This window comes from Amblyomma mixtum, chromosome 3 (assembly GCF_055824585.1).
Source record: "Amblyomma mixtum isolate Tamu chromosome 3, ASM5582458v1, whole genome shotgun sequence".
In the NCBI taxonomy this organism is placed as follows: domain Eukaryota; kingdom Metazoa; phylum Arthropoda; class Arachnida; order Ixodida; family Ixodidae; genus Amblyomma; species Amblyomma mixtum.
Genome location: NC_143014.1, coordinates 40,434,098 through 40,456,534, shown reverse-complemented (window position 1 = coordinate 40,456,534; position 22,437 = coordinate 40,434,098). Strand labels below are relative to the sequence as shown.

General features: G+C 42.5%; 1 protein-coding gene across 4 annotated transcripts in view; it reads right to left on the bottom strand.

Annotated features, from left to right (window-relative positions):
- Nucleotides 1-22,437, bottom strand: part of htt (huntingtin) — a 107,224-nt gene that overhangs the window by 65,746 nt on the left and 19,041 nt on the right. For all 4 annotated transcript variants that reach the window (XM_089578819.1, XM_089578816.1, XM_089578817.1 and 1 more), the window contains 11 exons: nt 21,873-22,034; nt 19,923-20,119; nt 19,549-19,745; nt 19,056-19,185; nt 16,683-16,814; nt 16,043-16,185; nt 13,611-13,759; nt 11,285-11,417; nt 8,068-8,249; nt 6,539-6,645; nt 637-822 (listed from right to left, as the gene is read on the bottom strand). In XM_089578819.1, coding sequence (XP_089434945.1) covers nt 637-822; nt 6,539-6,645; nt 8,068-8,249; nt 11,285-11,417; nt 13,611-13,759; nt 16,043-16,185; nt 16,683-16,814; nt 19,056-19,185; nt 19,549-19,745; nt 19,923-20,119; nt 21,873-22,034 — 1,718 coding nt within the window. The remainder of the gene's footprint in view (nt 1-636; nt 823-6,538; nt 6,646-8,067; nt 8,250-11,284; nt 11,418-13,610; nt 13,760-16,042; nt 16,186-16,682; nt 16,815-19,055; nt 19,186-19,548; nt 19,746-19,922; nt 20,120-21,872; nt 22,035-22,437) is intronic.

Genomic DNA, 22,437 nt, shown 5'->3' with positions numbered 1-22,437 from the left:
AATTATTAAAAGCATTTACAGACCTGTAGCTTGTTTATTTGTCATGCTAGGCTTTCCACAAGCAAGCAATATGGGACAACATATAAACAATGATAAAAGGGAAACTACTAAAGCTGTCATTGTGAAACTTTATATGCGATTGTTTGATACTGTTTTAAGCCAGTCTGCCAAATTTCATCACTCTAAGTCGAAAAATAGAGAAGTTGCCTTCGATCCCCTCATCCCCCCTAATAGAATGAAAGATACAGTATGCAGTAAATCACAGCATAGGATGAAAGTTCCAGGTCAGGCCACACAAGGATGATGAGCACTCAGCAATTACAATAAACAGCAAATGAAGCATGGGCAGCAAAGAATAAAAGTAACAAAAATGTGTGAGGTGTACTTATTGCTGTTGCATGTTACAGGAGACTACCATGCAGTAAATGGTGCTGGGTGAATATAAGTCTTGGCAGTTCCCTAGCAGCAGTTCCCTAGACCTCCATCACTGCAAACCAATATTTTTGCATTTTTCCTCCACTGAAATCTGGTGGGCACAAAACCCGTCACTTTGGGATATAAGTGGGAAACTGCCACTAACCTTGTTAAAGCAAATGAAAATCATGCCCTAGCCTAGAAAACATATATTAGACTGACCTGCCGGACACATTGGACCGTTGTGAGGGGCTCGACAGTCATGGAGAGGCGCAAGTAGCCCAGCAGTTCTTCCACATGTCGGTTTACGTCTTGGAGCTGGGCCACTTCCAGAATTTGGCCCATTGTGATGAGGACTGCCTTCAAGAGGCCCAAAAACTTTTCGCTACCAGCAGTGTCCAGAGACACCTGCGAGAAAGAGAAGTTTGTTTTAGATAAAAGGAAAAATGGGCCTGTGGCCTATTAGCTCCACGGACCCGGCACAACTGTTAAATATATAGGCCAGATAACTTTGCATTCTTCACTCCCTGCATTTGTAAGCGTCTCTCCACATTTCTGAGCAAGTCTTTGATCCCACTCCGTACTATTTTTGTTATGACAAGTTGGGTGAACTAGATAACTTGAACCAAGAGAAAAAAAAAAAGCTAAAATGCTTAGTAGAAATGAAGTCAGGCAAGCACCTCTCAGCTGGTATGTGTAGTAGCAATTCAAATTTTTTTTAGGACGTGCAAGTAGTGAACAGCTTTCAAATGAAATAATAAAAAAAAAGTCAAATATTGAATCAACGCCCAGCATCAAACATTTTATCGACATGTTACAAATTTTGAGCAACAAAAGAAACCACTACGTTCTGCTCAGAAGTAAACTTCTCTATTTGGCTGTGTTGATTTTAAAATCTGCAGAAAACAGCCAGGTATTTTCTTGATGGCACCTACTTCACTGGGACGGCTATGCAACTGCCTCAAATTCACAATGCTTCACGCCTGGTGCCTACTGCAGCAGCAGGACATTCTTCCAATTTCTCTCCAAAATCTTACATAACATATTACATAACTGCACTAGCTCTAGGTCAAATTAAATGACAGATTTGCAATCACCACACAAAAACACTTGTTCTCTGAAAATTTCATAGTTGTGATTTCATCAATAATTTTTTTTTTTTTCCAAAGACCAGCTTCTGCCCCTAAGTTTTAGACCGCAGAAGCAAGTCAGAACTTTCTCATTTTTTTAACTCCACAAGCAGTGTTGCTACAGCCATTCTCTTAAGCCACGTTGCATGGTTAAATCCTGCCAACCCAGGTGGGCCTTGCACAGACGTGGGCTGTTTGCTATTTATTTATTTATTTATTTGAACATACTGCAGGCCCTTTTCGGGCCCATGCAGGAGTGTTTACAATGCATCATTCATATAACAGAGTAAAAACAAAAATTCAAAAATACAGAGATGTTCTCTGACCCAAACACAAAAAGAGTAGAAGAGAATTAAACAGAAAAGTCAATTTTTTCGATATAATTAAGAAATAGTTCCACGGACGTACACTTCACCGCATCTTCAGGCAATTTAATTCCAATATGATATAGCATCTGGAAACAGGGAGCACCTGTGGACATTTACACAGCTGACTGGCTGACGAAGTGTTTTACTATGGTTTGTTCTAGACGAGTGTTTAAATGGCGGGTGTAAGTATTGTGAATTGGCTATTCTGAAGTGACCGTGAAGAAGTTGGAACAAAAACTTTAATCTTGAAATGATTCTTCTCTGTGATAGGCTTTGTAAATTTGACTGAACTATTAGACTGGTAGCGCTAGTTTGGCGTGAATACTTTGAATAGACAAACCTCACTGCTAGTTTTTGGATGCGCTTTAATTTGTTGATTAAACTTTTTTGATGGGGGCTCCAGACTATATCCGCGTATTCTAGGGTAGGTCTTATAAGGGTTTTATAGGCACTGAGTTTAATATGGGCCGGCGTGTTACGGAGCTTTCTCCTTAAATAATGTAATTTACCTTCAGCTTTAGAACAAATGGATTTGATGTAGGGCTCCCAACGCAGGTTAGATGTTAGGATGAGCCCCAGATACTTCACCTGATCATATTTTTTAACCTGTGTGTCACCAAGTGTGTATGTAAAACTTAGAGGATGCTTCTTATACAAGGGTTGAATGCCACTGCGCATTTTCCACCACCATCAGCCTGACTAGGTCACTGCGGGACAAAGGCCCCTCCCATATCTCTCTAATTAACCATATCCCGTGGGAGCTGCGGCCACCTTACCCTGCACACTTCTTTATCCCATCCACCCACCTAACTTTCTGCCACCCTCTGCTACGCTTGCCTTCTCTTGGTATCCATTCCGTTACTCTTAATGACCACTGCCTATCTTGGTATCAGAATGATGAGACTGCTTTCAAAAAGGAAAAAGAAATGACCAACGACGCACCAGTCGGCATTTGAAAGCAGGGTGGAGCTGGCATTGGTATAATGGCGAATGCGCAGGCTCACAGCTGCAGTTGCCACTCACCAGCAGTGAAGCTCAGAAACCGAAACTACGCGGCCAGGCTATATTCTGGCCTAGTGAGAGGCGCCCTCCGAATGTCGTCACGCCTGTTGTTATGCTCACTTGCAATGCACCATGAAAAAGGCGGGATTTTCACACGATCACCTGCCCTGTTTTGACACCTAGGCAGGCCCCTTTGGGAGCCTTACGCGAAATTCCGCAAGTAGGCTTTCCCGCATTTTTGTAGCTGGCCAAAACGAGATAGCAGAGGTCACACTAAAGAGTAATTAAGGTGACAGGACGAGTGCCATGGGTGTGGGAATTGAGAATGTAACACATTACAGAAAGATAAAAAAAAAAAAAAACGCTTTCGCGCTGCAGTTGTTCGAAGCGGGTCATCGGCTATCTTGGTCGCAGCACGTGTGATATGCGAGAAAGCCCACTTGCGGAATTTCACACAAAGTCAAGCCTAGTGGCATTGGAACACAACTGATGCACACGATAAACAACGGAGAAGGAAGGGAACAGAACCTTCATACTGTCTTCCTGGAACATTAAACTCAACTGTCCGATAATTTGTCCGGACACTGTGATTTTGCCATGGTCGAATTTATGGAAATCGACGCGGTATACAACAGCTGGCGAGTACTCGGGACTTTTCGAACATTCAGAAATTCTCGAATATAATTTTCTTGAATACAAATACGAACTGAATATCAAGCATCCCTCACAGCAATCAAATCCAATTCGTGTAGTGTAATATTCGCATGCCTCTACTTTTTAACAGTGGATACTGAATTAGGCAGCATTATTTAACTTACATTGGGGACAATATTTTCAGTGAGAGAGTTAATGAAGAAGTTGTAGAGAATCAATAGAAGTGGGTTCAGGTTCATGTGTTGCAAAAACTAGATATGGACAAAAGAAAACTGAAAACTGAAAGTGCATTGCTAACACTGAAAGAAAACATTTTGCAGAATATAGAGAAAAATGTCTTTACGCTTGCCGTGTTTCTTGATTTCAGCAAAGCATTTGATTGCTTAGAACATAATATTCTAATCAAAAAGCTATATTCATGCGGCATCTGTGGGAAGCCATTATCAATAATTGAAAGCTATCTTTGCAGCAGAACTCAGTCTGTATGTATACATAATGAAATTTCTGACTTTCTACCAATCCGCCTTGGAGTACTACAGGGTAGTGTACTGGGGCCCCTACTGTTTAATGTATTCATTAATGACATTGTTAACATAGACAACATCACTCAGTTTATTATATATGCCGATGACACTACTCTGCTTGTCTCTGGCCCTGAGGTTGAGTGTCTCATAGAGAAGTGTAACGTTGCTTTAGAAAAATTATCAACCTGGTGTCGCTTAAATCGAATTCAATTAAATACAGCAAAAACCAAAGCAATAATTTTTCGTGCTAAGAATAAGGATCTACAACACAGTGGCATACTAAAATTTGAAGGACAGGTTATTGATATTGTCACAAAGCACAAAAAAATTAGGAGTGTATTTTTCATCTCACTTGACTTGGGATGACCATATTGAACATCTTAGCAAAAAACTTTCCTCAGTTACAGGTGCGTTGTCGCGATGCCGTGACACTTTGCCTCTAAAATGTAAAATCAGAATTTATTATGCATTGTTCCAATCACATTTAAATTATTGCAGTTTAGTATGGGCAACAACTACAAAGACTAACATGAAAAAATTGTTCATAATACAAAAGAGAATTCTGCGTCATGTTGCAAATCTCGAAAAATCGAGTCCTATAAACAACGCCTTCCAAGCACATTCCATCATCCGCGTAGATAACCTATACCAGTTTCGACTTCTTCAACTAATGTATTTTTCCGCTACCCATGTCAAAAATCATTTATCTACTTTGGCCTGCTTAGAATTACGCCAGGCTTTAATGCACACACGAAATCAGGATGTATGGGTCGTACCATTTTTTCATACCAACTATAAATTACAGTCTTTAGCTCATAACCTTCCATGTACCTTAAACGCATTTCAAAACACCACTGGCTATAAAAGAAAGGAACTACGGAACTACTTTGTAACATTGTAAATACTTGTGTACTATTAATACCATTGTTATTATTATTTGCTGTGTTGTTTAGCTCACTGTGCTACTTGTGTTTGCTTCGTTGACTGAATATGTGCGATCTTCAGTTGTCTCTTTGTTCTTATGTTTTGTTTTTTTTCTGTACAGCTAGGAGTTTCATGACATTTTTAAATTACTGCCTCTGTTCTATGCTTTGTGTTTTTACCATTTATTGTTATAATATCATTTATAGTTACTAATGGCTTATAACTAGTTGTCACAGGCTGTGCGCTTTGCCTTGTATTGGTTTCCTGGACTTCGTCAAGCTGCGTTAGCAGCTTTTATCCAGGAAACCATCCAGAGATATCTGGTGAATAAAGTGAATTGAAAAACCTGCAAGCTATCGTATATAGTGTTGTGCATAAGTCCACTCTTTTTCGCAGAAATGACTACCCGAAACTGGGGGGTCAACCTATATGCGGAGCCAACCTAGCTGCCAACCTAGCACATGCCCTACGCCAGTGCTTGTTTCTGACAGGCTGCATGTAGCTTCATGCATAAAAAACAAAAACAAAACAAAAAACAAAAACATCAATTTATATGCAGATCGGTTCCACTGATGAAAATTTGAACTGCACGCCGTTTACCCAGCCTGCATGCGTTGGCAGCTGCTTTCATGGGGAAGAAACAGGTAGCACAGGCGCAAACTTCCAGTAACTTCCAGAGTGTGCGTTGCACCAGAATCCTTAACTATCGGAGATTAGCAATTTAGTCGATTTTCATGCAAGTCAGCCAGGCTGTACACGACTGTGGAAGGCAGGAAGGTGCACCATTTCATCGCTTTCGATTTTCATTTGCCTCTGACTCCTGACCTTGCGATTGCACCGTTACGCATCTTTTGCTCCGAGTTGCATGCACGCCACATTGGTGTCCAGTGCACTGCACACATACATCTCAATTTTTCAGCTGGCAAGACTTATATTAGAAGTCACCTTCACTTTCTGAGCCAGCAAGATCTTCGAGTAGGGCAGTTGACTTATAGGTATATATATGGTATCCAAAGCATCGTAAGGTAGTGCATGCCGTGACTGCAGCACTCTTCCATGATTTGATGAACAAAAATAGCTTGCTTTGGGTGCTTTATGGCTGGTACTTAGGACAGAGCTTCTTGTTTGTGTTTGTCCCCAGATAAGTGCCAGTGACCATAACAAACTGAGTGTATAAAAAATTACCACCCATCACTATCCATATGGAAAAATTGACTTGGTTTGATTCTTCAGAACACATTATGTGCATATTAAATAGGACACCACAAACAATTCCACCTGCAGTTTAATTCAGCATTTTAGGGAAGCAACGAATCAAGACTTTGGAAAAGATATTTCGATAACCTATAGCAGAAGCATAAGGATTGCATATCAGCCATAAAGACATATTTCGAGCACCATTTCAGGTTAAAAAAGGCACAATATAACAAATAATAAAAGCTGCAAACACTCAAGGTTGTTTTGAAAGGCTTAAAAAAATAAGAAGTGCACTGTCAAGCATATTAAAATAATAGGTTCATGCCTTGTAGTTGGAATGGGCTGCCTTGAGGACTTCATACAGTTTCATGTACTGTGGTAGGGATGTAAAGTGGCCCAGACCCACTTGTGACTTGCTGGTCTTGTCGAGTTCTCCATGAAAAATAAAAACAAACAAAAGGTAAGCAAAGTCGAAGTCCAAGCACAGTGGTATCAATGTGCCTGAGCTCCCCTCTCACAAGGAACACAAGTTATTCATCAAGCAGTGCAAAAAGAAAGAACAAGCTTTGAGGATTATGGACATACCGTATAAACGCATGTAAGGACCGTGCCCATGTATGGGCTGCATCCTGTTTTCACCAAGGAAATATCAAAAAAAAAATCTGTGTGAGGGCTGCACCCATACTTTCTACGACCCATCGCAGAGGCCACACATGTGCAGAGGAGCTTCCAGGTGCTGCCCACGGATGGCGCCCAAGGCCGCATCTCAACATCAACTTTTTCTCCTGCCGCGAGCTCCCGCTATCCATATCTGCATCAGTATCTCCAGCTTTTTGTTGCAGTCAAAGGCACGAAAGTTGTAGTAGCGTGTTAGCAGTTCGCCGCAGTCGTGGCTTTCATGTGCTGCCACTGAGCGTTGCAGTTTTAGCACGATGGGCAAGCTCCTTAATAGCTACATGGCTGGGAGTTTGCCCTCGGCCACGGCAAGTGTGCGGCGAGTAGGAAATTCGACGTGGCTGAGAAGTGCGACCAACGATGGTGCAACCATAAGGATGCATTGAAAAGATTTCTTTTTCGCACATTGCGTGTATGGGCCACACCCCGAAAATTGGCCCTCAAATATGAAAAAAAAAAAAGTGCGGCCCGTACACACGTTTACGCGGTAAACAACATACAATAGAAATATCACCAATGCACACAGTAATATCCAACAGTGCTGAGATTGTGTCAAGCCACTACAACAGATTGCTAACAAAAAGCTTGGCTTATTTAATTACCACAGTGCAGAAAAGCTGCCAATTTCATCTGGTGGAGGAAACAGCCATTTCTTGAGGTACAGTCATAAATGAACAACTAAATGAGGTGACACAAGCACATGTCCCTCGGCACATTCTATGCTGAGGGGAAGTATACAATGTGTCGTGGTGAACCATACATACTTCAGAAGATGCTGAAAATATGCAAGTGGCACACATATCTTTGTACTATCCACAAGAGTAAAGTTTCTCTACACACCATTACATAGTGCCACATATAACTAAGGCCACGCAATCGAACTGTTGCACTTAATTTGCAGATGACTAACTACCGTGTCTGCTTGCTCAATTTACAGAGGGCCTTGCTACACATGGAACAAACATCACCAAACCTAACCTTGCAAGCAGACCACTGAAAAACGTCTATTTCCAATGCATGAGAAACCAAATGTGCACTAAGAATGTAATATTTCTTTGCTCAGCCATTGTAACATTTCCTTGCGAGACCTTGGCGGACATCACACAAGAAGTTAACTGTAGGTGAGATGAACTTATGCTATCGTGAATTTTGCAAGTGCCACGCAAGCAGCGCATGTACCTGTTGTGAGCTTGCTTGTACTGCCCCTGACTGTGGCAGTGCCTGTGGTTGCCAGTGCAGCATCCTCCCGGCCTCTGCTGCGACGCCGAATTGGGCTGAGAGCAGGACCCCCCGAAAGGCCCAGTCCACCTCGGGATGGCGACGCTTGTTCTTCCAGAGTATGTGCAAACACATTCAGCAACCTAAGAGAACAAATGAACCACTTATACAAGAACACAGCCCAAGGCAGAGTGAAAAGTAACTGCTCATTAACAGTTACCAGAACACATATGCCAAACATTATCAGAACACGTCATACATAACACTGTGTCTGCATACAAGAAACAGCTGCAAGCTGGCTGCCCACTCGGGACAGTGGAATCAATATCTAGTCTACAGAAAGTGGAAGAAGATAGCAATGACTGCAAAATGCTATAAGGAATGTCAGAAACTAAAAAAGTGGCACGGTTTTAGTGTAGTTGAGTAGACGTGTGAAAGCATGCGTTTGGCCTCGTTGGCTCATGGTTTTGCTTTACTGGGTCATCGGCATGTCTAGCGACGATATTAGACTCAGGTTAAGCTCTGATGAGGTGCTGATGGAAGTTGATGAAGCTGACGATGTGCAATGCACACCGCGAGAGTGTTGCAGTTTAACACGAGGCATGATCGGCTGCAGTGATAGCATTAGTGCTTTCATTCAGTGGCCAGCAAAGCTGGCCTGTTCACGCTGCCCTGGGTTCGAAACTCAGTCGCGACAATATTTATTTTATTTCTGCATGAGTGTTGCTATGCTAGATTTGGCCAAGGTCACCCTCAAGGTCACCCTCCCATCCGCTACAGCTGGCGCGATGCTCCTCCAAACTTACCCGAGCTTCCTCCCGTTGGCTGCAGCTTGCATGATGCTCCTCCTAACTAACCCGAGCTTATCCAAGTTACTCCGAGGCTTCACACAACATTCTTGGTTGGGACCGCATTAAGTTGTGCTTTCACACTAAAACATTTGCACCTGAGGAATGTAGGGCGGCAGCTAATGAATTGCTTTGAAAAGCTTTACATCCGTGCCCTCCTTTTCATTATTACATCCATGTGTAGCCTTCACGAGTCACATAAGCTATAACTAAACACAGCTCAACTATACAGATCACTGCAGATCACTGCACGAGTCCCAGTACGAGAAATTTTATGCAACCATATAAAGCAGACATAAAGGAGGCATGTGCAACTGTGCCTTTTCTTCCATTCAGTTTCACTGCGGGTGTCTGAATTATAGTGAATGAAAATAATGTGGTTGTAACAATGCATATTAAGGCTACAACACTAAGCCTCAGATAGAGAGAACACATCTGTAACACAGCACTGCCATTACAGCGAACAAGCAGGTGCCACAAACTTGCTACAGAGAATTCATCATTTAACATTGACAAACCTGTTAAAAACAAAAACAAACAAGCATACAATGTTTTAACCAGAACACAGCTAGTCCCATGCAATGAGGCTAACCATATGAAAGCCTAACCACCAGGCACCACCCACCTAACCACCAGATACCACCAGACAGATGTCTAAAGAGCAGGTTAAGGGGGGACACTGGTCTTGACAAGAAAATTTTATTAATTTAGTCATAGCTATGAAATTTTCAGGGCACATGTATTTTTGTGCGCTGATTCTAGATATGTCATTTAATTTCATGTAAAACAATTCCTTGAGCACTTATGCACTTTTTATGCAAGTATTTTGCGAAGAGTTTTGAAGAAAATTTGCTGCAGGAAACTTGCTGAAATGTATGCCATTGGGTTCTCTTGACACCAAGGAATACAATAAGAGTAAAATTATCATTCTGGCTCTCATAGAACTTGAGTAATAGGGTACTGAAGCTGCCACTTCAGAAACAGGAATACACACTTTCCTTCTCATTCCTGAAGCGACAACTTCAAAACTCTATAACTTAAGTTCTATGATAGGCAGGAAGACAATTTCACCCTTATTGTATTCCTTGGTGTCAAGAGAACCCAATGGCATACATTTCAGCAAGTTTCCCACAGCAAATTTTCTTGAAAACTCTCCGCAAAGTACTAGCATAAAAAGTGCATAAGCACTCAGGGAATTGTTTTACATTAAATTAAATGACATATTTAGAATCGGCACACAAAAATACATATTCCCTGAAGATTTCGTAACTGTGACTTCATTAATAAAATTTTTTTTTTCAAGACCAGTGTCCCCCCTTAAAAGAGCATGATTACAACACCAGTTAGGGCAACCAAAGCCATATCAGCATGTACAGCCATCATTACAGACACTCGCCTGAGTTCAGCCTATGCGAGGCTAAGAGCACGAGGTGGTAAAGACCAGAAACTTCACAAGCTATGTGCGCTCGGAAACGACGATGAAGCAGTTAATGCATCACTGTTCTCTGAGCCCATGTGCCGTGCGGCTGTTTTGTGTACCCTCTCGACTGTCACAGAATGTTGAGACCCTCAACAAAAAACAGAGCTGTAATAAATGATTCAAGGCACAGTGAGGTACATCTCTCTAGTTCTCTCATTCCTAATGTCCTGAGCACTGTTATCGGCAAAACATAGAACATGAAAACTTGATGCCCCTATTTCTTTAGAACAGAAGATCAAAGGGTGATGTGATCACTTTAACCACACCTCCAATTGACCTCAGCACTACAGTCATTGATGTCTGTGGTCTTGAGATCATCAACAGCTATGCTTAACCACACCCACAACAGCAAAGCATGCTTTCATCAATGGCTGTAGTAAACTACCAAAACTGACGAGACTGTGTTCACCTTCAATGCATCATGCAGTGTAACATGCCAGTCTTTTTTACCAGTGAATTATGGACCTCTTGAGTGCTGTTAGTTTTTATTTAGCCTGAGCCACTTACTGCATACGTCACATAGTTTAGAAACAATTAACTTCCCATTGAAATGCACAGAGTTTGATGAGCATACACAACTCAACTCAACTTTGATGAGAACTCACAATGATTTGATAAATGTGAATCTGTGGGACTATGTTTATGCAGTGTGTATAGTTGCGTCTATGTTGATGATGTTTTTGCAGCATTTTTAATTTCTTTTGTTTTCTTGACAAGAATTTATGTTGAAATCCAACAGGGATATCAACAGTTTCTTTGGCTTCACTTTAGTAACATACATTCACAAAGAGTTCCTGTGAAGACATGCAACTCTTGCAAAACAAAAGGGTTAGCCTGATGCACAACATACCTCATAGTGTGCTGAAACAGTTTGTCCAACAAGGGCACAAGGTGACGGTCCCGCATGGATGCCCACGGTTCCTCACATTCTTGGCTTGCCATGGCTTCAATGTCCTGAGGTCTGATGCATTTAAAGCAGGCCCCTGCAATATAGAAGTGAACAAATAGATTGACTCAAGCAATAGATTAGTAGTTGCCTTGAAGAAGCCACATACTCTTTTACCTGAGATGCACACATACAGTCGACAACCGATTTTTCAAACTCCCTAGGGACCACGAAAACATTTGAAAAATCGGGCAGTCTGAAAAATAAACTTTATTGAAAAAATCACTAGCTCATTGCCAATATGCCGGAGGAAGAGGTCAGTAGTTTTGTGCAAATTTTGAAGCTCCTCATGACTAAATCTCGCCGCACGCCACGTGTACACAGGTAGGTGATGGGCGATGACTGCTTTCACAAGCTCGGCGTACGATGGCTATACTGCCGTCAACGTATCATCAACAATGCATTGGTTGGGACAAAGTTCAGACGCAAAAGCGAATGTGCCACTGTGGGAACTGCACTCCGCCCACACATGTTAGGATAGGCAAGAAAAAGAAAGAAAAATAGAAGTGCCCAGCTCGCATCACCGGATGGCAACTGCACTCATAGTACAAAAGGCCTGGAACAAGAAGGTGAAGATGGCAAAAAGTTTTAAGAACCCATAAACAGCCGAAGCAAAACCCTCTATCGGCACTGGCCTTTGTAATTAGGCTTACTGACCAGCGCTGAAATCAGCACCGTAACCGGCAATATGCACTCTGCGGTGGCTTGCGTCTAATGAGGCGCGCCTTGCCTGTCATCAAAATGCCAGTTGTTGATGGTTTTAAGACATAAAAGTTAGGGTTGTGGTGTGTTTTGAAGTGGGAATATTTTGAGTGCATTGTGAAGTTGGTCCTGCCACTGTTGATGACGTGTTTAGACAGATCTTTTTACCGTGGCCAATTTGTTTCTTTTTGCCTATATGTACTTTTGATCATGTGTGCTGCCCTTAAAGAATATGTATATGCTTCTTTTTCTTCTCTGTTTGCAGTGTATTAACTGCCCCTGCTATGGTCTTGTAATAAGACCAGCAGTATTGTAAATAAATAAATAAATAAACAAAAATAAAAACAAATTCAAAGGCCCAGAAGACAACAAACCAAACTGGATGTCTAGAAACTTGCTATATTTACTGTGTAAATCAATTTGTAATAACACCCACCCGAGGATTTGCTTTTTCACTTTACTTGTTGAGGTAATATGAATCACCTGCAAATCGCCCAACGCTTTTTAAAAAACTATTTTATGAAAATGGTTATCACATGCTGATCTTCATTTGTAGATTACTGCACAAACAGCCCTTAGCCAAAAAGAGCCCTTAGCCTTTGTGCTACATAGTTGATGTAGTGAATCCAAGATAATTTGTCATCGAAATAAACACCTAGGTACCTTATACAGATTGTCTCACCTAAGACTGTTAGAAGTCTTTAAAATAGGTTTTTTGAGTTAGAAGAGCACTTTATTCTGCACAGCATTGCCTGGAGTAGTGTGCATCAGCATACATCTAAGACATGTTACCTAGCAAGCTGGTTAACTAACATTGCGTAGTTAACTTTTCAACTATAGCTGTTAGGCTCCTCATTTGTTAAAAGGGTTGTAGCCCAATCAGTTATTAGATTTTCCAAGTTACAGTCTTCTCGCCATTACAGCACAAGGAATTGTGGGGCCACACACAAGCGAGACAAACTGTGTGGCAGGAGAGAGCGCTATCCACACTTACAAGCACGAGTCGCAGAGCAGTGCGGGTGTCACGTGCTCTTTTTGTGCCGCCTGATGTACAGCTGCGACGCTCCGCTCTCCGCCACTGGCGCGGGGCCTCGTGGGGAGGAACATTCTCTCGTATCTGGTCCCCTCTGGCCGTGGAGTATTCCCTGCCCTAGCGTGGGCGGACATTCACTTGTAACCGTGCTGGTGAGTCAGACGACCTCAATTCCTTAGTGTATTTTGTTGCTAGCTGGTGTTATTGTTGTTGTAGCAATAAATGCCTGTTTGTGTCAGCCAGAGTGTACTATTTCCTTTGTTCTTTCAGAGCAAGGCCCGCCGTGGTCGGCGTGTGCTCGGTAGCATATGCGATCATGGGGTGGGGTCCAGCTGTCTTGAAATGTGTCAGACGCGGTTAAGCGGGGGAAAACGTATTTATCTCCCCCAATTAAAACCCCACAAAGTCAACATGTATATGAACCAGAATAAAGGCCGCCACCAGTCGCCTCCTTTACACATGGCAATGAGTCTTGAGCAGACTAAAAGCACTCACCTGCCAGCAGGTGACCAGCTGTGGTGAGCACATGTTGGTGCACATGAATGTCCAGCGTCAATGGCGAGGCCATCAACAGAGCCAACAGGTGCACAAGAAGGCCTCCACTCTCTGACACTCCCTCCTGGGGGCTCTCTGGTGTCACACTACTGCACAGGAAAAAGCACACAACATTGTGTGAGAGAAGGAGACTTCAATAGTGCGACAGGTCTCATGCTAAGATGAGCTATCCTTGCCGTAAGCACGCAGGCTGCCTACATGAGCGACAGGGCAGCAGTCCCTGGCAGTGCGTGGAGAGGCCCAAGCACATACAACAAAGACCTCACTTACATTCCTCCCTCACCACAATGCGGATGTGCTGGGCAAAGAGTAGGTAAAAGGTTTCCGCAGTGTCATTGTGCACATTACAAAGAACGCACAAGAAAGATTTGGCCTCTCTCTTTTGAATCTTGCTAGTATGTCGGGCAACTACGTCATAACAGCCTTTTGGTAACTGTAACATGCAGTTAAACCACTAAAAACAATAATGAAGCCATGACCAAGGCAAGGAGTAACTTATATGCCTGTAGTCACAACATTTTTCAATTATGCATGCTGCATTTAATGCCAGTGTCAGCTAAAATGAGTCTACTTAGATACTTTGTCACACAGAACGGATGAAAGCCACTAATTCTAAATGCTTTTAATTTGCATTCAACCTGTGATCTCATCACAAACACATTTTTGGAGCAACTCACTGTGTAGTAAAGATTTTATATCATGTGAGGTAGTTAATTCAGAATGCATAGTGGTCAGGAATAAAACAATATTAAAGAATGTCAAAGCGAAACTCAAGAAAAGAGAGAGAAATAACAAGATGGTTTATTAAACTTGGGCCCTTAAGCAGTAAGGTCTTCAACTGTAACCAACAGTGCACATTCAACATTGCCACCATGCATCTTCCTATGCAGAATATCAATGTGCCATTTCAAAGAAGTCTGCTATATATTTCAATTACACTTTAAGCACATCTTAAAGTACCCTGCAATTCAAATCATGGAAGTTGTACAGCACTACGATATAAAAAACAAATGGATGCTGCATGCCATCTACAAACATCTTTTCATCCTCTGTCCCTAGCGTTCTCATTCAAAGTTCAGAACCAAGATTGGAGCATGCTTAGGCTTCAACTACTTTTATGAAATAAAAAAAATTGACGGGCAATCACACAACCTAACGCAGGATTTCTGCACTAGCAGCGTGATTCTAATTTTTGTTTTTTCAAATTCGCTTTTAATATTCACCTTTTAATTGCGTCTTTCTGATTTCACGTCTCGCTAGGGGTGCTACCGCTACATACGCTTCCCTTGAATTTTTCATTTTCCTCTGGCACTCCTCTCTTCTCTCGGAGCAGCTGCAGCTCCGACGTGAGAGCTAGTTCCCCTCCTTCCTATTAGGGAAACTACTACTCTCCCTTTCCCTCTCGCACAATTCACTCACTCCAACGTGAGTGCCAGTTCCTCCTACTAGGGGTGTAATTGCATCGTGCCCCTTGTTGCTACTGAGGGCTTAACGATTGACAAAGTTGCTGGGAGCGTCATGGACGGCACCACGGTGGACAGCACCTCCAACAGCGATTGTGATGACGCTGGTTCTGCCCCTAAGCCAGTGACCTCCACAGCGGCCACTGCAGCAGTTGACACTCTGCGCATGTTCCTCGGGAGTTTGGAGTTCGAGCAGAACTTCGGTTCACAGTTGGACGGCGTGGAGGCCACGATCCTGAACTGCGCTCACGAAACGTGCTCAGGGAATGCTGGAACAGTTCTTCCAGCGGGAATAAATCAATTTGCCGATATTTGTATTTTTTCTTTCATAGTCCAGATATAGCGAAATAGTGGATATAGCGAAGCGATTTCCGATTCCTGCCGACTTCACTATAACCGGGCTAGACTACCACTTCTGCCGGAGTGGTGCAGCAGTTAAGCGGTGCACCACTGTCCTGCCCTACGATGGCAGGTGCTGTCACTGGTGGGGTTTGTGCGATCCAAGTTGCTCTTCCCGAGCAACCTCATAAGCGACCAATCATTGATTTAACTGCCACCTGCCAACAAACAAATAATTATGATTGAAACTGCAACCATATGCCAGGGATCTGAAACACGTAGCAAACAGGACGCATGTAGCCCTCAAAGCTGTAGTATGTAGTATCCATCCCCCTCCCAATGACATCACCCACTCAAAGGTCCACATGGGGATTCTCGATAGTCAGCCAGTGCCTGGATACTGGATAACATTCTTGTTGTCCCACAGGCAAACACTGGACACACGACGATGACATCATATAAACTGAAAAAAGGCCCCTACATGGCTACTGCTACAAAAAAAAAAAAAAGATGGGGGCTGGGGGGGAAGGACAGCAGAGAACATAATGTAATTTGAAGAAGGCTCCTGACCTGGAACTGACACTAGCTTGTGACCGAAGAGTCAGAGGTGAGGAGACAGAAGTGGGTGAACCAAGAACGCTGCTCCAGGCAAAGGTGTACACTGTGACAGGATACTCCAGTACCAAGTTGGCCAGGGCCTGGCAGCAGCCGTGCTGCAAAAATGTTACCAAGGTAGGAGACAACAAAAGCAGCATGTTACACCTTAGGACAAAACTTTTAAATCTCTATCTAAGCATGATACCCCACAATCAAGCAAAGGTTTTGTGGTGTTTAATCCAGGGCTCTGCTTTCATAAGACTTAAGCATGGAAAAACATTATACCATATTAAAAAAAGAGAAAGGTTTTCAGAAATGATGAGCATAAATTCATGGCACGACAACAAATTTCAGAATCTGAAATGGTAAGTTTCACAACTCACAGTTTTTGTAGGCTGCCTATACATATCAATAACAACACGACATTCAGCCAATAAAAATTTTAAATTGAGCTTTCTGTTCAACTTCCAGGAGGCTTCCCACATGGGCTTATGGGGTTGCAGGTAATCTCATAAGCAACACAGCCAGCATGCTCACACGTGCCACATACTAATGTATTAAAAACATTACTTTAAGGACACTCACTCAATCTGCATATGCTAGCACTACTTACCAGCAGGTACTTGTTGGATGAAGTAACAATTTTTTTCCACACAAGGCTGATAATACGGGACAGAGCAGCTTCTGTGTAGACGGACAAACCTCGGGGTGGCTTGCATGAGAATGGAGGTACAAGGCCATGCACCTGAAATGTTTAGCACAAAACTACGGCAATGTACCAAAAGAAATGCCTTACAACCTTACAAACATTGCAACCTTTGAGCATGACACAAGCAAGCTTCACTAATACCGTAGGTTCTCTCTTATGGGGAGGGAGGGAGGCAGAAAAAAAAAGAACTGACCCAAACGAGGAACTGGCATTCTGAATAAAAATGTATGATGATAAAAAGCTCGTGCAGTAGCATCTCTATGACAGGAATCTTTCAAGAAGGCGAAAAATATTCGTACATCAGAAGTTCATATCCTCCAAACGAATAAAATCCGCATGCAGAATCATGGGCAGATCTGTTCATGGCTGACGTGATTTATTTACAGCCACGCACCACCACTCACTGCTCATGCTCTGTACGACTGGTGACAGCAACACCGGCGATGGTGAGCTGCATGCAAACGCCCACTGCTTGCACGGCGTACCACACGACTGACGATCGCGCTTCGCTAATGTACGGGCAGCGCTTAGTGCTCGAGAGCGCGGTTGCAGCCCGCGCGTTCCTATCATTCGCAGTGGCGCGTTAGTGCATTCAGAACACCTAAAATTCTGCCTGCTGTACACAATGAACTCCAACCAGGAAATTTTATGAATTCATATCATCCCAAAATTTGTATCAACCATGATGGTATGACCGAGAGTCTACTGTATATTAATAAAAGAAAAAAAGAAAAAAGGGCTTAATCCTCGAAAAGGCCTTTTAAATGCATAGATTCCATGCCAACCTTAACTCTTCAATGCTGGAATCTGTGGAAGGCACAAACAAGCTGGCTGTACCAAGGTTGCACGGGAGGAAGGATGAAAAAGGCTGGTCCCACGAATATACATGCAATTAAAGCTCCCGAGATACAGGGGTGGATTTATGGCCAACTTCAAAGTGAGGGAAGGGTCCATTTTCACAATGCAAGTTTTGAACTACATTTACAAAAAAAAAAAAAATGGGAAAGAGAGAGAGAGAAAGAGAGAGGGGTTACCACTGTGGCTTTCCAGTAAAAAATTTCTCGCTTCACAGGAGTGGTCACCTTCACTTCACCCCTCCCATCACAAATATGCCGCTGCTTAGTAATCCCCCCAAGCTGCTCTACATGCATAGTGGGCAGTCCTATTTGAATGAACTAGTTTCACCTTGAAGAGTAGGAATTAGTTTTCTACCCAGTTCAAACACACAAAATTTTCACTGGATTTAAGCACCAGCTCGAACTATAAGCCAATTTGAATCATGGTAGTTCAAATCATTGTGATTTTAGTTACAAGCTGTCTAGACTTCAATTCAGCAGCAGTAATGTGTACCAACTTAAGAAACTACTCTGTATCACTTTGAAAGTGCTCATAGTCCGAGAAGAATAGCTTGAAGAAGACAGCTCCAAACTGCCTGAAATATCCTGAGACACTGAAGAATGGACACCATGTGGTCAGCATCTAATCCTGCTTACTGCTGGAGGGGGTGCAAAAAAAAATGAAGAAATAAACTCAATGGCTCTCGCTAGGGCGACACGACGAAAATGTGTGAACAGTTGCCGTTATGAACTACGCTCATTGACCATACACCAATTTCTTTTTAATTTCTTTTATATTTCGTTCTTGGCATCTGCTTTTAACACTGAGACATCAGTCATCCTCCATTTTACATTTATAGATCCCTGGGAGTCCTCGTACCACTCCTGGTGCAGTGGTGCAGAGTGGTTAAGCAGTGCACCACTGCCCTGCCCTAGGATGGCAGGTGCTACCATTGGTGGGGCTTGTAAGAACCAGGTTGCTCTCACCGAGCAACCTCTTGCTACCAATTATTAATTTCACTGCCACATGCCATGGTGGGCAGCTTGCTCACAATCTGGTAGGCAGGGCTTCACTCCTAGGGATTCACTCCTAGGGATTCACTCCTAGGGATTCACTCCTAGGGATTCACTCCTAGGAATTCACTCCTAGCGATTCACACCTAGGGCTTCACTCCTAGGGCTTCACTCCTAGGGCTTCACTCCTAGGGCTTCACTCCTAGTGCTTCACTCCTAGTGCTTCACTCCTAGTGCTTCACTCCTAGGGCTTCACTCCTAGGGCTTCACTCCTAGGGTTTCACTTTCTCTGCAACATGTCCTCTCTAACTGCTCACGCATTGAAAAAGCTCTCACGATCCCTTCTCCAGGACTTCAAATGTATACAACAAACTATGCTTTACATACTTTACAATAAAATTATGCACAATAACATATTTAAAAGTACCTGAGGTGGCCCAGGGGTCCATGCATCATGCAGCAGCCAGCCTAGTAGCAGGTTACTTTCAACCTCGGCTTCCGCTGACACGGCACTTTCTCCGGGATGGTCTTCGGGGTAGTACAGCTGTGGAACACACCTGCGCACATAAACAACAGCTAAGATTAGATCATTTTTATTCACCACAACGCGCACCTCGAAGCACAAGAAATAAGAAATGAACTAATGCTATCAATGATACAAGAGCCACCAGAGCCAACAACAGAAAACTTGAAACCAAGAGAGGAAGCTAAAATTTCTGCTAATATAATTAGGACTGACAACACAAAAGCTGCTTCTGCACCGCTGTGAAAAATAGTCCAGTATGCACAAAGCTTTAACAGGAGGCTACAACATGCCACAGAGCTTGCTAGAGTAACACAATAACCCAACATGTCAGATAAAAAAAGTTCTGCCGGCAGAATGCAACCGTGTATGCAGCTTGTACAATCTGTAGACTTACTTTGCCAAAGCAGCAGTGACAGCAGTGCGCACCCTGACATCTTCATCACCAAGCAACTCAAAAAGTATCTCGTGCACGAGAATCTCCTGGTATGTCGGCATCCAGGGACAAACACTCTTGGCAATACTGGTGGACACGCTGCTGATGTGCTGCAGGGCACGATACGGCAGCTCCCCAATCATCTCCACCAGTTCCACCTTGAGGGAAGGCAGAGTGCACAACATGTAATCTTTGGAAGGGAAGAGCAGATCATAGTGATAAGGTCTGATATGGACAACAACCAAGCATTGCATCGAGATTTTGCAAAAGGAAGGAAGGTGTAAAGGTCAGAAAACTCAAGCAGTGAGACTAGTGCAGTCAGTGCACGCACTCACCTTGACTAGCCAGTAGGCATTGTCTTTGAGCTTCATGCAAGCTTCAAGCAATGATGGCACCAAATTGGCGTGGCAGGAGTGGAGTAGGCCAGCAATGCACAGTCGGGTGGCCTGCACCCCTGTACGGCTGGACACTGAAGAGGAGCTGCCTGCCACTCGAGTGATTTTGCCCACCAGGTCGACAAGCTTGGGCAGGTCTGAAAAATGGAAGGGAGAACAAAAGGAACAGAACCTTTAGAGACCCAACAGATCACAGCATGAAAAGTTCCTATGCCCAACTCAGCAACCTCACAGAATACTGCTAAAACAATGCAGGGCTATACATTACATACAGTGGTTTGGCTGTTTGGTAAATGAAGATGTATACATGTGATTAAAAATATTCTTTTTCAAATGTGAGAGGGTGCCTAGAAAGCTACTGTTTTCAAGTTCTCCGACTTTTCCATGTTTTCCCCGACTATTTCAGTCCAAATTTCTTGACCACTGAAGAGGCTGAAATACAGAGTGGCCATGATAATGTACAGTATACATGGTCCAATAACAGCAAAAAGATAACTTATGGAAACTGCTACTCCAGCAGTGAAAACAGATCTGCTCCTCCTGTTAAAGAGCAGATTTTTTCCTGAAGATAGTACACGTTAAATCTGACTTATGAAGCAACCGTTGCTTCGTCTCTTCCAGCTCTTTAATAGGAGTACCTGCCCTCTTCCTTTTCTTTGGAGCATCTGGTGTTTCCATAAAGTGTGTACAAATATAAAATTTTTGTTTGATAGGCATGTGCGAATAATGTTTTTTTTTTGGTTCGAAGCAAATTCAAATCGAATAGTAATTTTCTTCGAATATTTTCGAAGCGAATATTTCGAATAGTTTTAGCACATAAAAAAGGGTGAAAGGCACAATAGGCATTTTAAAAATCACGTAACACACAAGATCATCTATTTTCCAAACGCATAAGGCCATTACATGAAAAAAAAAGAGAATGCATTGAACTTTATCACACTCATTGAAGCTGTGTTGACATCTTGCAAAAGGGGCCATCGGAAATTGGGGAGTTGGCTTACATGAGGAGCTGACATATTTGTGGGGTGTGAGACCTATCTATTAGACCCCCAGTGCTGGTCTTGATTACGACAGCATTATTACGCAGCTATTGCTATTACGAATACTTCGAGATTTCGAATACCAAACACACTTGAACCGAATATCGAATACTTTACTATTTGACCGAATATTCGAAATTATCGAATATTCACACAGGCCTAGCTTTTGAAGCAGATGATGCTTTTGATGCGTCGACTTATAGTTGAGACAACTTTTTTTTTGGCCAGCTAGGGGCGTGAGTTGCAAGGTTGACGTATACGTGGCAGTTTACCTTATATATCTAGTGTTATTTTTAGGACTTGCTTGTGAAATCTCTGTGTAATTTGCGCACCCCTTTTCTTGAAACCTTAATTTTAGGAAAAAAAGTGCGCAGGTTACGTGAGCAAATACAGTATGTATTGAGAGAAGTGAAACTATCCATGAGTGTTTAACTTGATCCCAAAAGAGTGAACACAAATTAAACCTGAAACAACCTGAAATAATACTTGAAGGCACATTTAAGAGGCGATGTTGTTTAACGCTTAGGAAAGCAAAAATACAGAACAAAATGAACAGCACTGCTTATTACTGCAGCTGAAGAGAGATGCAACCAAACGTGCACTGGTTCTGGTCCTGTGCAGAACTTGCAATGCAGCCTCCAATGACACAAGCTTTGATTATGAGCACGAAAGGTATTGAGAGCTCATTTATAACCTTAAATCAAAACTACATAATAATAATAATAATAATAATAATAATAATAATAATAATAATAATAATAATAATAATAATAATAGTAATAATAATCCAGTCACAAGTCCAGTTGTCTGCTTAGTGCATTACAGCATTGCAGTTAACCCAAAAAAATACCTGGCCTCCGTGTTTGTTTGCGGGCCCAGTAATTCCAGCCATGGCTTGCCAGCTTCAGTGTGTGACCGAGGTAGTGACCTAGCAGGAGGGCAGTCTGCCCACACAGCTGAGGGTCAGAATGATTCACAAATTCAAGAACATCCCATATTTTCTGATCATCATCTGGAAACAAGAGATCAAAAGATGGAAAAAAAAAGGCAATTAATTAAAGCAATATCTCTGACAACATCCCATATCTTTTAGAATTAATGCCCTTCAGAATCAAAAACCCTAAAAGCGATTTCAGTAACCACGGCAAAACCAGTGCTAAATTTCCTTACAGTCAAGAGCAAACCTCTTACAGAAACACTATGAAAAGTATGCAAAAGGCAACAACTAACACAACAATGTATGGGAAGCAACCAGAGCTACTTGGCTAACAAATGAAGAAGCTAAACAATGACCACACTCATCACAGCAGCGCTATTCCTCTGTAAAGTACTCTCTTTCGGACGAGCATGATTAGACCTTGTAGCTCTGACCAGGTTATTACAAGTTCACATTAAAAGAACTGCTTTTATGCTTA